Here is a 16,833-nt window from a genome sequence, read left to right as displayed (position 1 = left end):
TGCCTGTTCCTCCTGTCCTTACTTTCTTCTCAGGCATCTGCAAACAAATCACTGTCAAATACAAGTCTTTGGTCTGACTTACTGGAGTCAAATTACATTAGAAGACAAATCTGCAGAGTCAACAGAACATGATTTAGGAAACTCCTGGTTCTTTAATTTTCTTGAAGGAAGCAGTTCTCTGGTTCACCAATATGCTTTTAATTATTCTCATAAAGCCCTGGACTATACAAACCCCAGACACTTACAATAATGTTTTTATATTACTGCTTCACTTATAAAAACTGAATAATATTCCAATCCTGTTATGAAACTTGGAGAGAGAGCTAACAACTGAGGAGAATTCACATCACTTTTTTAAAAAGTAATGTAAAATACTGTTTTCTGCCTTTACTGAGACTAAGATTTCAGCAACTGTTAAGTTTGCTTATACAGAAGTTGATCATGAACAACAGTAACTTGCATATTCTAGAGGTCTGAATTCTGGAGATGCTCTGAGGATCAGTTTCAGTTGAAGGCACTGCTTCTTAGCTTAAGTGAAAAATACTTTGAGAATACACAGCTTCAGATGTTATGCGTGTTCGACGGTCACCCAGTGCCAGTACTCTCTCTCTCTCTTCTGTTTTTTAATATAAATACTACTGAAATTTAAATATTCCATTTGCACATGGTCTCACTCAACTACTGTGACAAGAAAAGCCCAAACCCACAAGAGGATTTTCAAACTGTTCTCAGATAGATCATACTTGAAACAACAGAGAAAAACTGAATAAGTTTCCCAACCTTCCTTTAATAATGTTACCATAATTTTAAGTTTTACAGAGTCTTAAAATAAAAATCAAAACTTAGCCAAACTCTGGAGCAAAACAGTGTTTGTAGCTACAAATGGAGACTATTCAAAAATCAATACTGTGCATAGCACAATACACTTTCAATTCCCTTACACTGCTCCAATACAAAATTAACCAGCCAAAGAAAAGCTCTCAGCAAGAATACAGATTTAAATTCTGTAGCACACTACTGCAGTAGTTCCACAGAATACTGAAATAAGCTTTCAATTAATTTAGTTAGCAGCTTGTCATAAATTATACTTTGTATTCCTGAACTTTGAAATTTTATTTCAAAGCTGTTAATTACAAAACTAGACATGTAAAGAAGAGGAAGCTTAAAATTTTGACAGACAATTTGAGATAGCTGGGGATCAAGGAAAATGATGTAACTTACTCAAATTTTGAAAAAGGACATTCACTAGAAACTTCTGTCAAAAACAGCCAGTGGTATAAAACCAACATTTATCCTAATATCACTATCTCTTTTCAAAGCCAGCAGCAAATGAGTTGATTAGTGTAGTTTGCTTGTACCTCCCAGAAAAAAGGTCTCATACTCCAGCACATGTAGATCCAACACCCTAAAATTCATCTGAGTAAACATTTCACACAGGAATAAGAGTCAGTACTTTTTTTTTTCATCCCATAAAAACTTTAGATTACTAAAAGCCACACTCGAGTTACCTAACAGGAGGTGGACCACATAATCCTCTGAGACTACAGGCTTCAGCAGGCATGAAGCTTTGATTAATGTGATCTGCAAATAAAACCTTCTATCTTTAACACAAGTTAAAGATAATACTTGTGTTTTAATGTAAATTTTAGAGGACTGTCTCAGGGAGTGGTAAGCAATTATATAGCATGGAACTAATTACTGGAAAGGCACTCCTGGAACTTTTAAAAAAATCCCAACCACCACCTAAGAAATCAGTGACAAATGAATACTGACATGCTACTATACAATTATTTCAATTCCAACACCAGTAAAATGCCTGCCAGTACATTATAATTAGCTCAAAAAGTTTTCAACATGTTCCACTTCAGCTGCTAAGAGAGAAGGGGAAGTGTCTCTTACTGTTTGGTCTTGGAGAAAAAAAAGTTGTATTTCACTTACCACTTCCTATATAAGGTTTAAAGCGTCCTGATAGTCTGTCAACAAAGGCACCTAGAACATCTAATCCCAGTAGTGCTACCTGTTGAAACAAAAGCATTAGCTATTATAAACCACATCAATGAGGAAACTTTTAGAATATTTTGCAAATAGCTTAAGCATAGAAATGCAAGTATGCTGAACAGCAACCTTAAATTAAAGTTTCAGTTGAAGAGCTAAGAATTCTTTCAAAGTTCCTATCAAGACAAAGTTAAGAATATGCTTGAAACGGATCAAGTTTATTTACATATACCAGAGCAATTCAGATTTTTTAATTCTTGTCTTAAAACAGAAGAAAATAAATATTAGAAATCCAAAGTTTTCCTATTTTCAACTACAAAACCCAAACAAAGACATGGTTTCAAGGTTTCCTAGATGCTAAGAGCTTACTCCAGGAGCTTACTTCTGGCCACTTAGCTCATCCACTAAGGTCATTACATCATTTTCCAAACTCCCAAAAGAAAATAACTGAGAAGCTAATTCTGCTTTCCCTAGTGGTCCAGACTAGACCATTTTTCCACTTGCCTGTTAAACTAGGGAAGCTTAATTTTTCATTTGCTCATTAAAAAAATAATAAAGAACCCCTTCAAACCAAACCAAAACAACAAGAAAAACTAAACCAAAACAAAAAAACCAACTCAACCCACAACAATGAAAAAAATAACTCCAAACAAAACCTAAACCAAAACAGAAAAAAAAAAGGAAATGCAAAATACTACTGGAGTTTTGAGGAATTTCCCATCCATGCACAGAAACCCGATGAGACAACAACATCCACTAATATAGAAACAAAAACACAAACAGAAATTATCAGTTTGACAAAATTATTTTAAGAAGTAGGGACACTTCTTTTGCTATTTACTATCCTGCATATTGTCCCAAGACTTCCTTCTGTATTTCCTACAATAGCTCATAAGGAACACCAGAACCTGCATTTTCACAACTTGTAGTTAACTCAATTTGCTGCTGCCCATGAAGGTGCAAACAGAACAGCCATTTGTCAAAGGAAAAGCTTGGGCATTCCATATAGCTTTTCCTCCTCTTTATTTTCTAGTAAGACATGTACTACACATTTTTCCCCATGAACTCATGACTAGAATCCCTCTCCTTTATTAGCTGTTTATTTTCATAACATTTGGATCTGCATTTTTGGACCCCTCTGTTTCTTTAAGATCCCTATCTGTCACAATTGTCCACACTAGGCAGAAGGCCAGAAGAAAATTTGACTGGATATGCATGTGATACACATGGCCCATGCCCACAGCATCATACGAGCCTTGTTTCCATAGGAAACTAGAAAAACAAGGTCCTCAAAAACCCAGGATTAGAAGCAACCACACAATGAAGCTGGTTTTAATAAATTCAGTATCAGCACAACAGATCTTCTTTTAAAAAGGAGATATAAAACTTAGTTCAACTTACCTGGACATGATTCTATTACATACTAAAATACGGGATAGCATATATAAGTGGATGCATCACCGGGTTAAATGAATATATTGCCAACAAGTAACTATCTACAGATAAGGGAAATGGAATACTATAGCTAGTAACTTACATAGACAAAAAAATATATATAGATTAGCTTTTGTGGTAATGCCAAGGCTTTCCACAAGGTTTTTCCTTTAATGTTCCTTTCCAGCATATCAAGCAATATGAAACCATAGTCAAAAGCTCTGTCTAAAAACCAGTGTCTGAAAGAAACAAATTCCTTCTGGAGCCTCAGTTTTCCTATGCTTCTGTTTCCCGACTACAAACCCACCTGAGATTTGCACTGACAATTTTAAGGTACCTTTCCATGCAAGTGTTTTGCACAAACAGAAGCCTTTTCATTGGTAAAGGTACATTTTTAAAAGTATCTCTTCTACACACATTTGATTATCTTTGCAAAATCTGTCTTGAAGACTTTCATCCTCATGAAGGACAGCAACTCAAAGAGTAAAACACACATGCATGAGCTTTACTTCATGCAAAGTCTTCTGTAGTCTGCAACTTTGAAAAGGTAACAGGTATGAAAAGTCACAATAACTGAAGAGTTAAAATGTTAGTGTGGCCACAAGCTGAAGTAATGGAAAGCTGCTCTATGCTTTCATTCCACATTACAGAACAAGTCAGCAGAACCACACAACTACAGAGGATAGCAAGTGAACTATCATATGCTGGTTTTGTAAATCAGTTTTAATATTTCCCTGTTCTGATACACAATGCTCTAAGCTTCAGCATCTCCTGGTAAGTATCATCTGTGCATTATTCAAGCAGCCCTTTGGAAAGAGTCCTTAATTTATACAGGGTCACAAAAACACCATTCAAAAAAAAAAAAAATTTGTAAGTTGAGGCAGAACTTAGAGGTTCTGCAGAAGACCTGCAACAAAGAGGTTCCAAGTTCTGAGGCACTGTGTGGGACCATTTACCAACACAGGCTCTCCACTATCAACAGAAAAACCTTTCAGCAGCATCACTGCTCTTTCCCCAACAGCTCCAATGAAGGATAAATGCCTTCTGGGATTAAAATCAATGGATTTGTTTCTTACTCTGCATTCATTAAGCCTTTTGCTTGCTGTCTAGAAAGAGCCTTTGTATGTTGAGACTGATTCATCAGCTCACCATTGTTTGAAGCATTTAAACAGCGCTTTTAAAGTTCATAGGGAAAAAGAAATTTAGGCTCATTTGAACTGGAGTTGGTTGTTTGCTATTCTTTAACAAGCCAATATTAAGCCCATCCTTGACTTCTCAGATCACAACAAAGTTGCCAAACCAACTGAGAAATATTTTATCTGTTCTGGATAAAAAAAGACCAGACTCTTTAGTGAAATCAAGACGTTCCAACCAAAAAACGATTATGAATAGAAACAGTGATTAGTAATTGAGCCTATTCTTGCTCTGCAAGCTTGTTCCTTTTCCAACTCTCCTTCTGCACACACTATCCAGCACTTCTCCGGCCCTTCTGTGGCCAACTTCCAGGCACTTAAGTTTTCTGCTAGAAAAATAAATACGGTTCTTCAAACCATACCTGGATAACCATGTGTGCTTACTGTTATTTTCATTGTGGTTCTGTAATTTCCCATCCCTGTGGGACACAGGCAGGACACTACCAGGAAAACATCTCTACTTGTGTAACTTGCCAAATGACCTTAATACAAATGTCCTTGGATTTGGTCATAGGATCTCTGAACTGTACATGGAAATATGGGTTCTGTAGAACAGGATCTGTAAACTAGTCATGAGAATCTAATGGAGGAATTCTAGAGGTCCCTATCTGGAACTCCAAAGAATGAAGTTAAGGCATTGGACTTCCTGTGACCATGGGGACAGCTGTGGTATCACTAACAATTACTGACAAACAGGACACAGCATGCCAAACAACTACGCCCTGCAAGAGCAAGCATTGTTCCAGCACTGCACTGCTGGAACAAGATATATGCAAAAACTTCATGGGATGTTTTTCTTATAGTATTGTCAGCCAAGACACAAGGTACACTTTCTTAATTCTCAATCTCAAGAACCTTGCAAGCAGCTCAACGTGAAACAAAAATATTTATGTTTGTGCAGTATCTTGTACTTCACTTCTTCAAGTTTCATATTCTTAGTTCTCTCAACTTATCTTTCAGGACACACTTCTGCTCCCCTATTCTATACTTCTTGCTCCCTTTACTATTTCTCACTCCAATTCTACCCACTTCCCCCATCTGCAGACATCTACCCATACTCCATTCCCTCCCTTAGCTCAAAAGCTTGCAGATACTTAAGCATGCCCTTGGCCCCCTGAGCAGAAGGATGCTTCCATTTGTCTGGGTCATTACTTCAACCTGTGTGGTTCTTCAGTCCCAGCCATGACATCTTCAGACTCCATTCTCCCTGCCACTCAGCAGTAGTTGGACAGCTGCCTCTGCTGACAGAAGCCAAAACTGCAGTCCCATTCCAGCTGCTGAAGCTATCACACACATCATCTATACTGTAGATATTTTAGCACATTATTTCCATTCTCTTTCTTCTTTCACATTCAAGAGCACTAAAGATACACTTCCAACTCCAACAGTATGATTTTTTAAGACATATCACATCACATTGCAAGGAGAGAGCAGGGTTGCTGGTATCCTAAAAAGTCTTCAAGGTCAACAATCGGAGTCCAAGTTCATTAGCAAATGCAGAGTCCCCTCTACCTAAAAACGCAAGGCTACTGCCTTCAAAATGATGCTTAGCAATTATACTCTGGACTACAAGGTAAGATTCTCCTAAGCATCCCATCTTTGCTACTGTTAAACCACCTATCAGCTGCAACCTCACTGTCTCAAAAGTAGTACAGACTATCAAACTTCTGATAACCTTCCCCTCACAATTCTCCTGTGATGGCCAACCACAGAACATTTCAGTGACTCAGTGCAAGCAACCACACTACCAGAGGATTGCTGAATGAATCACCCATATTTATCTAGAGAGTGACAAGTGTATTTCTGCACTGAAAGGCTTGGCTTCTTCAGGGGACCTCCCAACACGCACAATTCTGGGATGTCCGTGTTATGTTGACCTCTCCTGCACTGCTGCCAGAACAAGCAAGCAAAGCGCTCTCGTAAAGATTTTAGAGGCTATTAAAAAAAAAAAAAGGACATATGCTTTAATGCCCTTTCCCCAACTTTAGCTTCCTATCTTGTCTGCCTAATTAAGAAACATTTAGCCAATTCTGAAAAACACATTGATGTAACACTCAAAATGATCACTGGAAAAAAAATGTTTACAACCTTCTGCTATTTCAAAATCTCTCATCATCTTCAAACTGAATTCAGACTGCAAGTGGGATCTCCAAACTGTTCTGTATTATGTGGACAACACAGTATTCTAAAATTTGTGTACTGCCTCCAGCTTGATCCATTACAGGAGCATCTCCAGTTTACTTAGGATGTGCATTAAACATTCTTCCTTTACCTATTGTAAGAAATTTTTCATAAATATTGTTCCAAAGATTGTGAGCAAAACCCAAAAGCATATGATGCAGCAACACTAGACATCATAAGCCTTTTTTATTTTTTAATTGTCTGGCTAAAAGTTTATGTGCTGCCCTGGAAAAAGTTTCCAAACAGAGCCTCTTTAAAAGCAAGGCTCAGTAGGAAGACAATGAGATATATGGTATTTCTTTTTTGAATAAATAATTAAAAAACTTTTTCTTCCCCAAAGAAAATTGCAGTCGAAAGCCCTGCTAAGCGCATTGATGGTGCAAAACAAAGAAACACTTTATTTTAGGACTCAGTTCTTTCAAAAGAATTTAATTCTTTTTGTGCCCAAGGTCTCTTATTTCCTTTCCCATTTTCTCTTATTTAAATTGTATCAAGCATACAGTGACCCTCATTCTCTGCTACTTACTCCCACCTCTGCACCAGCTCTTCTGCTGTGGGAAGAGAAACACTGATGCAGCTGAACAGCAGCCCACTTTAGGGAACCAGCCCAACAAAGAACAAGAGAAGGCATCTTCTGAGCCGTGTCTCCTCCCTGAGCCTGCTAGCTGGGCAGCCTCACAAGCACTCCCATCAGAGCAATGCAGGCATGACGCACCAGCACCACTCCTCAGCCAGGGACAGAAACTGCTTGAATCAGCAGTGCTGCTAAAATCGCTGGGCTCACACGCACTGACTGCTGCCAGCTCTGCTCTGAAGGACGCACCTCTCCTCTGACACACTGCACCGGGCTTTGAAAGGCTCTCTACCCACACCCAAATCAATCAAACTGCAGGCTAAAAGTGCCGGTCCTGTTATCCCTCTTGACCCGCAGACATATTTGATCTGGTGCACTGAAATCGCCTGTAGCATGAGTCAAATCAGCTTGCTGAAACACTGAAAATGAATTGAACATTGACAAAATGTTAAGTGCCTTAGGAACAATGGTGAGAACAGAACAGGAGCAGCAGAGCTGCTGTTTCAACAGCGAGTACAGTTAGGCTGGATAACACAAACTGAAGCTGCAAACCAACTGAGAACTGTCAATTCCACCTCTGGAGGAGAAGCCTGAGACTTTGAGACTATATATTCCCCATTCCCAACTCAAGACCACACAAAATAATTTTAATTAAAATAATTAAAACTTCTTGGAAGTGTCCCTTGTCTTCAGGAGATCTGCTTGATTATTTGCCTAATATTCCATTACACTTAATGTATCATGAAGAGAACATAAACTTTACATAAAAAAATAGCAATTATTACTCAAGAAGGAATCAAATAATTGAGTTTGAAAACTAAAATTGGATTCACACATGGACAGGTCAAACCATGTTCTCATTACACAGAAAAAAGAAAGTAGCTCCCACACAGCCAAGATCAAACAAAACTTGAAGAAAAAAAAGAATTTAATTCAGCAAAGAGTTCAAAGTCAAACATTTCTTCTTCAACACAGACATTTAAATTAACAGCATTTGCTAACAAAGACTAAGGAAATACTGGAATCTACACTGTAACTGAAAATAAAGGTTTAGCAGGGTCCTCTTTTATTCCATTTCTCTGTCCTGCATCATACAGTCCTACAACTCACTATGGCATTTGCCTTTTGTGCAGCATATGTTGGCTTGTGTTCAGCTTCAGATCCAAAACAACCCACATATTTTCTTCCTGAGATCTGCTATACACATCCCCCACATCCTGCATTTGTGCATTCGGTCATTTCAAATTAAATGTCTGACTCCACATGTTTTCTCTCTGAGCTCTCTTTTTTCAGATCTCAGTATCTCCATTTTATTCAGATAATTTTAAATCATAGGTTCCACTTCACACACATATGTGCAGTCAGCCAAGTTTTAAGTGCTGCCATCTCTCTGCAAGTCCTCCGGACAAGCATCCCAATCACTTGTCTTTACCTATCTGCAAAATTACAGCTCAAATCTTCTCTTCCCTTCTGGAAATTGAAAGCTCCTCCTGCTGGCCTTTTGTTGAACTAAAGACAAACCAAAATAAATACTTGCCAAACCAAGGAAATACAAAAATGCAACACCAACATTACTGGTATTTTAGTATCTATTGGTATTTGGTATTGAGACAAACAAACCTCAGAAAAATCTCACTCTTCAAGATGCATAGAATAAGAGATAATTCCAAGGATTTGCCTAAAAGAAACAGTTTATCCACACTATCAGACAGAGATAGAGTGAAATCAGATTTTCTTCTTCCCATGGCAAACAATCTGCTGCTCTGGCATAAAACTAGTGATTATTAATTATTTCTACTGAAGCTGAAGAATAAAACAAGCTGAGATATTGACCACAAAGGTAAGAAATCCAAAAGTGACTCATAGTCACAAACATTCCTGATTACTCTTCTCATATAAAACTACCTGGAGAAACTACCATCATTTTAGTCATAGTTTTTTGTTAGTTCTGATCAGGTATGATTTCTTTAAAGAACCAAAAGGTGGCTTTATTGCTCAAAAATAATTTTAGTGAGGGTAATTGTTCAATTTTGGTGTTCTTAAAAGACTCCACAACATACTAACAGCTAAGAGTAGATTTGCAAGGCTCTACATTAAAAGCAGTATTTCCCCATCGCACTTCTCTTCAGGAGTGCGATGGGGAGTGCAGGAGTTCAAAGCAGATTTCCAGATTACTTGAGTCAGACATAGAACAGTTTGAGTCACCAGACTGCACAGTTAAATAATCTTGTAATTATTTCAAGTGACTACTGAGCATGAGAGAGACCTAATAGATGTGTTAAACAAAACTCATGTATACATAGATGAAGATCCAGGCTAACCCAGTAACACCAGCAAATATCTATCAGTAGGACTGCCCTCAGAACAGGTAATTCATTTACTGTTTGAAGTTCACCTGAGAGTCCAACAGAAAAAATAGCACTGTTCCCATTTCCTGAGATTGCTAAATATTTCAGTTTGAGACCAAATACCAGCAGAATAAGTCTATCATTCAACTCTTAATACTTTGCATTCAACTTACCTACTCTTATTCCTCACAGCCTTGGGAAAACAGTTGAGGGAGGGGGGACAGGAACTGACATATAGCCAAAAACACAAATCTCTGCACTGTAGAAGGAGAGAGATTAGACCCAACCAATGCAAAATAAACCAGATCACCAAGCAACCAATTTTCAGTTCAGTGAGGAATTCCTTCTAGTGAAATACAAAATAAAAGTTTAAATTATGCACATGTTCTGTGTACTCCCTGATGTTGCAAAGTTTCTGAGAGTCTTCACAAGCCAATCCATCACTGCATAGACATCGTAAGTGAAGTCCTCATAATTCAACATACTCATCTCTCTCTAGTCATTCCCTAAGTTCTGCAACCAATTTTCACTACAACTCTGAACCACCTGCAGATGAGTCAACACATTCTTAATCCCAGCTTTCTGTTTTACCAGTAACGCAAGCTAGTAATTGTGCTTTCCACTTCAATGAGCTAGATGAACTCAGAAATTTTCCTATCTGCTCTCAGTTTGGAATTAGGTTGTTTATTAAGTAACTATAAAGAGTTGCAAACTTCAGAACAGCAAAAACACTGTCTGTTTCATGTAGACAAAATCTTTTTGGGATGAGTTAATTCAACTTTGCTGATAACTAGCCCACATTTAGAATTATAGAATTGTTTAGGAAAAGGCCTTTAAGATCATTGAGTCCAGCTTGTTTACTGAATGCTTATTCTCTTTTTCCCCAACTCATTATCAAGCCTGCCAAGCCAACCTTCCTATTACTCCTCCATATTACTCCTCCAGAGTCTTTCCCTTCTGGTTAAATGAGCCAAAAACTTTCTAGGGTGGCATATCATAGAAAGTTTTTTCTTCACCGACACAGCTTAAGAGTTGAGACCAGAGCTCTCAGATCATGCATCTCCTCTTTCAGTATAGTCAGCAGAGTATACTGCATGCAAGAACTGAGCTTTCACTGAGTGGGAATAAAAAATATGGCACGTTCAGGGAAAGTCACATTAGTTATCCCTTTATTATCCATACCCATCACCACGAGCAGAAATAATGCTCTCCATCAAAACTTCCTCCAGCATTCCCCACTTGTATCTCCAATTCATCTAGCTCAGCAGTTCTGAGTCTCCAGCCATTATCACTGCTTGTGATATCACCAGTTATGTCAACTGGGAGGGATTCATTACTTTAGGACTCTGGAGACCTGCAAAACCTTTAGCAAGATACAAAAGAAAGATGATAGGCAGAATTGTTAAGTGCTCTATGTATCCATTTCTCAGTAAAGGGTGACCAACAATATGTTAAATAATACAGCAATCAAAAATCACTAGGTTTTTTTTGAGAAGGCACGTAAGTCTGCGGCATTCATTACTTTCTATTGTTCAGGGCCTGAGTGTAATAACAAAATAGGATGCAATATTTAAATGCGTAATATCTATGCTGACATAAGACAAAATATGCAAGTAAAACACATGCCATTTTTCTAGAATATTAATCTTCATTTTGAAGCAGCACATACTGGCAGTCACTACCACAGCCAGGAACAACGGTACTGATCATGAACAAAGCACCCAAGATCTTGTGCTGTTGCCATTAATATAGTCACAGAATCTTCTGAGCTGGAAGGGACCCACAAGAATTATCAAGCCCAGCTCTGAAGTGATGGCCCCTACAGGGATCAAAGCCATGCTCTAACATACACGACGCGCTTTGAAATGCAATAAAGAGCCACCAGTAAGTGGACATAGAGAAGATGCAACAAAAATACTGAATGATTTTGCAAGCTATCTTTAAAATTCTCAGAATTTGTAATACTCTCACTCTGCATGACTCTTTTCAATGGTACCCAGCCATGTCAGAAGGGCAACAGGCTCAAATAGAAACACAGAAGTTCTATCTAAATACAAGGGAAAATTTTCCTTTACGTTGAACGCGACAGAGGACTTGAACAACCTGCCCAGAGAGGTTGTGGAGTCTCCTCTGGAGATATTCAAAACCCATCTGGCTGTGATTCTGTGCAATCTGCTCTTGGTGAACCTGCTTTAGCAGGGAGGTTGGACTAGTGGTTCTCCCTTCTGTGACTGATGCTTGTGGAGCACTGCATAGTTCTCATTCATCCTATAGTCCAAAGAGCTCAGGAGTTCTGTCATCTTACATCAACAGCAAACAAAATGTCCTGCACTATGAAAAATACATCTTGAAAATTGAATTTCCAGTCTTAATACCGAATTCTGTTAATTTACAAGTGCAAGAAAAAACTCTTACATTACCCTGTTAAGTAAGAAGCTAGCACTCTTCACAAAAAAGAGTATTTTTAAAGAGCTGTCTACATCTTGCACTAATCAATTTTTTCACCAACAGCTGCCCTCAGATGATTAATTTAAAGGCAAATAAATTATATTTGTCCAGCACACGCTACTTCCTCAAGCTAGCTCGACCTTTACTGACAGACATGCTTCCAAAATAAATAAATCAAATGTGCAAATAGTTAAGCCTTTATTATTTTCAGACCTCAAACTCAGAAGTTGCTACGTGCAAACACTGGTGGATTAAAGTCAGTGTAGGGGGGGAAAAAAAAATCCATTTCAGGAACACACTACCCTTCGAGATTACTCTGCGCCTTCCTCCTGTGTCTCAGAAAACAGAAAAGAAAGCGAGAACAAGCTCAGTGCAGCGAGTTTAAAGGTCCCAAGTGCGGGCCGATCACGTTAGCAGGGCAGGGCGGAGCTGGCCCGGTCGGGAGCCCCGGGCGCGCAGCGCGGCCCGGCAGCGCCCCCCGGCGGCGGCAGCGCGGCCCTGCGCCGGCCGCACCGCGCACACGCACCGCGGGGAGGGGAAAATTCAAAATAAATAAATAAATTTTTAAAAAATCGCCAATGCGAACACGATTGTCCTTGGCACTAAAACTGCGCTGTCAATCGCCTTATCGGCTGACCGACGTCAGAACAACTCGCAAATGTTAACGCTGTGTGAGGGAGTGATCGCTCTTTTCCCGTGGCTCCGTCTAAAAGACACACGCACACAGGGAAAAGCGAAACGTGAGTCATCATCGGGCCGCTGTGAGCATACTGTATAATTTCCCAGGTACGGGAAAGTCACCTAAAGACGATATAAGCAACTTTCAACATACAGTGGGAACCCCAAGAAGCCAATTATTCCTTAAATTGTCTAAAATACACACACCGTGATACAAATCCGGTGGAGCAGCACTCTTTACGGCCTGCAGAAAACGACGGCAACCCCATGAAACACTACACCCAAGTACAGAGACCATGGAATGGGAGTGGTAGCGAGAAAAAAAATAAGAAAAATAATCATCAGCTATCTTGTTTCTGAAAAAGAAACACAACCCGAGTGTGTAATATAGTTGTGGGGTGAGGGGGGGTTTAACATAATGCCGTGAAAAAACCCTCAAATCCAAATCAAAACCAAAACACCACCTAGCCAACGATAAAGGCAAAACCAAAACTCCTATTACTGCTTCTTTAAGGATACACACAATAAAACATTAACCACCCTTCCAGAATTTCGGAATTCCCCTTTGTGCGGGAAAGGATAATACTGGCACAAATGTACTTTTACTTCTGCTCTTACCTGATTAAAAAAGTAACTCTGTACCTCCCTACCATGATGAATCATGGTCTTCGCGGACCGAGCCCCGCCGAGCAGTCTTACCTTAAAATTACTGGAGTTGACCCACGCTGTTAATTCGTCGATCACTTTGTCAAGGCGCTGCTGGTCCTGCTCCAGATCGGAGGACCTTGCCGGGTCGCCCAGGTACTCCAGCAGCTCTTGGCCGACCTGCATCCTGCGGCCCACGTCCTTCTGCTGTACCTGCTCGCAGAAATAATCCATGCCGGCAGGCTCCATCTTCGGACGCTGCGGAAAAGTTTCTTCGTAGGCGAGCCGAGGGCCTTAGGGTCGGAAGCGCGGGCAGGGCAGGGCGGGCGGCGGGGGCGCGGACAGGCCTGCCGTCCTCATGGAGCCGCTCCCGGCGCTCCCCGCCCCGGCTCCGCGCCCGCCGCCCCCATGCGCACTCGCAGCCCCGCAGGGGGAAGCCCCCGGCGGGAAGGGAACGCGGCGCTGCGCCGGGCTCGGTGGGAGCCGCTCACTCCTGCTCAAGGCTTTCCAGCCGCCTCCACGCTGTCCCGAGGGATCCCGACACAGCTCCCCGCCGCCGCCCCTCCTCTTCCCCCGCCGGGGAACGGGAAATAGAGCTCGAGAACAGGCGCTGCGGCTGGAGGGGCTCGCAGGCACCCCGGCCGCGGGCTCGGGGGGTCCCCCGGGGAGGTGCTGCCGTCCCCGCTCGCTCTACCTTCTCTCCTCCCGACCGAGGAGAGATCTGCGGGCCGCCTCTCACGGGCACTAGCGAGGCCGCAGCGAACCTCTCATGCTCCTGACGCCGCGGCCTCCGGTCCCTCCTGCCCGCCCGCGGGGCGGCTCCCAAACTTTCGTCCCGGCGGGTCTCGGCGCCGCCCGCTCCCCTCCACCGTGAGCCGTGCCTGGCCGGGCGAGTCCCCCCAGAGAGCCGCTCACGCCTCGCCGCGCCTTCCCCCGCCGGGCTCTGCGGCGGCAGCGCCGCCTCCGTCCCGTGGAAGTTGCGCCTCCCGCCGCCGCCGCTACCGCCCCGGCCGGCGCCAGGCGGACACACCGGGCGGGGCCCGCGCGGTCCCGCCTCCCGCCGCGGCTCCCGCTTCCCCTGGGAGAGCGCGTGCCCGCCCCCCGCCCCGCGCTGCGGCGGGACGGACGGATGGCCGGGTGGATGGATGGATGAGCAGGCAGAGGATGGGCAGGCAGACGGGCAGGGCGCACTCCCGCCGGGCGCTCCCCCGGGACCCCTGCGGGTCGTGTCCGGCGGTAGTGGGAGGCGCATGCGCCCTCCGCCCCGCTGATCGCCGCCGTGCCGGTCCGGCGCTCCTGGGATGAAAGGGAAAGTGTTGGAAGGAAAGGGGAAGAGACGTGAAAGGTGCTGGGATGCTTGGGTGCTCCCCTGCCTTCCTCTCTCCCCCTTCCAAGCGCGATCCCGGCTTTGCCTAGCCTTGCAAAGTGCCCAGGTATAAGGTGAGGAGATCGCCGCGGAGCCATCCCACTCCCGCTGTGGTTGGCTCTGCAGTGTTGCTGTCCGCAAAATCCTTATCTGGAATGCGACAACACTCCAGAGAACACGGATTATTAAATTCAGAGTTGTGCAAGCCTGGGTGCACAGTGCTATTCCATAAATCCAGCACAACCCTTCGGACTTTCCACGCTGTTACTAACACAGAATCATTAAATCACAGTTAGGGTTGAATGGGACCTCTGGAGATCATCTAGTCCAACTCCATGCCAAGGCAGGATCACCTAAAGGAGATAACACAGACACACATCCAGACATGTTTTGAGTGTTTCCAGAGAGGGACACTCCATGAACTCCCTGGGCAGCCTGATACAGGGCTTTACCACCTTCAACATAAACAAGTTCTTCATGCTGAGGTGGAACTTCTTTTGTTTATTTTATGGCCACTGTTTAAATTTATGGCCCTTGCTCCTCCTCCTGTAGCTGGGCACCACCGAAAAAGAGTCCAGCACCATCCTTTTGGCATCCACCTCAGAGATATTTATCTACATTAATGAGATCCTCGTTCAGTCTTCTCTTCTCTAGACTAAACAGGCCCAGCACCTGCAGTCACTCCTCATAAGAGAGATGCTCCAGACCCCTAATTATCTTCGTGGCCCTCTGCTGGACTGTCTCCAGTAGTTCCTTTCTTGTGCTGAGAAGCCCAGAACTGCACGTGGATGTGCAGTTGAACTGGAGGAACTGTTCATGGATGGCAATTTCCCAGGTAAAGCCCCAGCATGGCTGACCCACATGCAAACTTCCAGGAATCCACTTGAATTAAAACAGAGACTCTTAAGTGAGGGGCTGTGACTTTAGGTGCTGTTTCGGGGCCAGTTTAAACTGATCTAAGTCCCCTTGATGGTGGGAAAGGCAGTTGTGTCCTCTCTGTCCCCCTGCACTGGCCTGTGTGGCCTCTGAAGGTGCAATTATGGCTTTCACATGCAGGGAAAGGAAAGCAGAGGAGGTCACTCTTCCCCCACACTAGCTGCTCGTCTTGTCCCCCGTGCCAGACCCTGCACACATTGATCACTTGGGCTGATTTAATGAGCTAAATGACAGAGCTGGCGTCAGTGAGCTGGGCTGGCTCACAAGTCCTACAGGCAGAAGCATGGGACTTGGAAGATGGGAAGCATAACAACCTCCATCAGTTGCCATGGACAGTGACATTGGCCTCCTGCCCCTCTGCTATTGAGAGGATTCACCTCATGCTAAACTGGAGGCCACTGCTGATACAGGCAGTCCTTTTCTTCCCTGCTGTCATGTATACAATTCTTCCCTTCCATACACCAGAGCTGTTTTTTATCTATCCTCACTTAAACAGTTCAGAAAGTTAATATTTTTATTCATTTTTCTCCCTTTTTTGAAATCACAGAACTAGCTTTTTACTGATTCAGATTCCTAAATTTTCTCACTCTGGGGTTAAGCAGTTACCAGAGTTAGAGCAGGTAAAGTGGAAGCAGACAGCCAGAAGATAGATGGGGAAGATAGGCTTTGTGTTATGAAAGCTCAACTTAGTTTCAAGACAGCAGAGTCTGGCTGTCTGGCTTGCCTTGTTAGTCCTTACACTGGGGAAGAGTGAAACTGCAGGAAAGCAAGGTACTCCCTTCATTTGCCTGCTGGATTTAGACTGAGGAACCACACCTGCAAATTGCTGCTTCACAGCAGTGTAAATCAGCCAAACTAAATTGGTGCTACACTGCTCCTACTTGTCTGCTTCTCACAAATCCCTTTCTCAGGAATTCTCCATTTTCCTTCTGTCCCATTGATCTGGAAAAAAAAAAAAAAGAAGACAACTCTCCATCCACAGGGGTGGCAGGAGGCAAGACAACAAGCAGCCTTTTGTTGATTTTGGTGTGATGC

The 16,833-nt window shown here is 42.6% G+C and overlaps 1 protein-coding gene across 14 annotated transcripts in view; it reads right to left on the bottom strand.

The window, feature by feature from the left end:
• Positions 1-14,436, bottom strand: part of CLASP2 (cytoplasmic linker associated protein 2) — a 143,819-nt gene extending 129,383 nt beyond the window's left edge. For all 14 annotated transcript variants that reach the window (XM_084219605.1, XM_084219614.1, XM_084219615.1 and 11 more), the window contains exons 1-2: positions 13,551-14,436; positions 1,939-2,017 (exon numbers count right to left, since the gene is read on the bottom strand). In XM_084219605.1, coding sequence (XP_084075731.1) covers positions 1,939-2,017; positions 13,551-13,745 — 274 coding nt within the window. In that variant the 5' untranslated portion in view covers positions 13,746-14,436. The remainder of the gene's footprint in view (positions 1-1,938; positions 2,018-13,550) is intronic.
• Positions 14,437-16,833: the final 2,397 nt, after the last annotated feature.

This window comes from Fringilla coelebs (genome assembly GCF_963513975.1).
Source record: "Fringilla coelebs genome assembly, chromosome: 1".
NCBI classification, from domain to species: domain Eukaryota; kingdom Metazoa; phylum Chordata; class Aves; order Passeriformes; family Fringillidae; genus Fringilla; species Fringilla coelebs.
The sequence above is the reverse complement of the archived record's forward strand: the minus strand, read 5'-3'. Positions and strand labels throughout refer to the sequence as shown.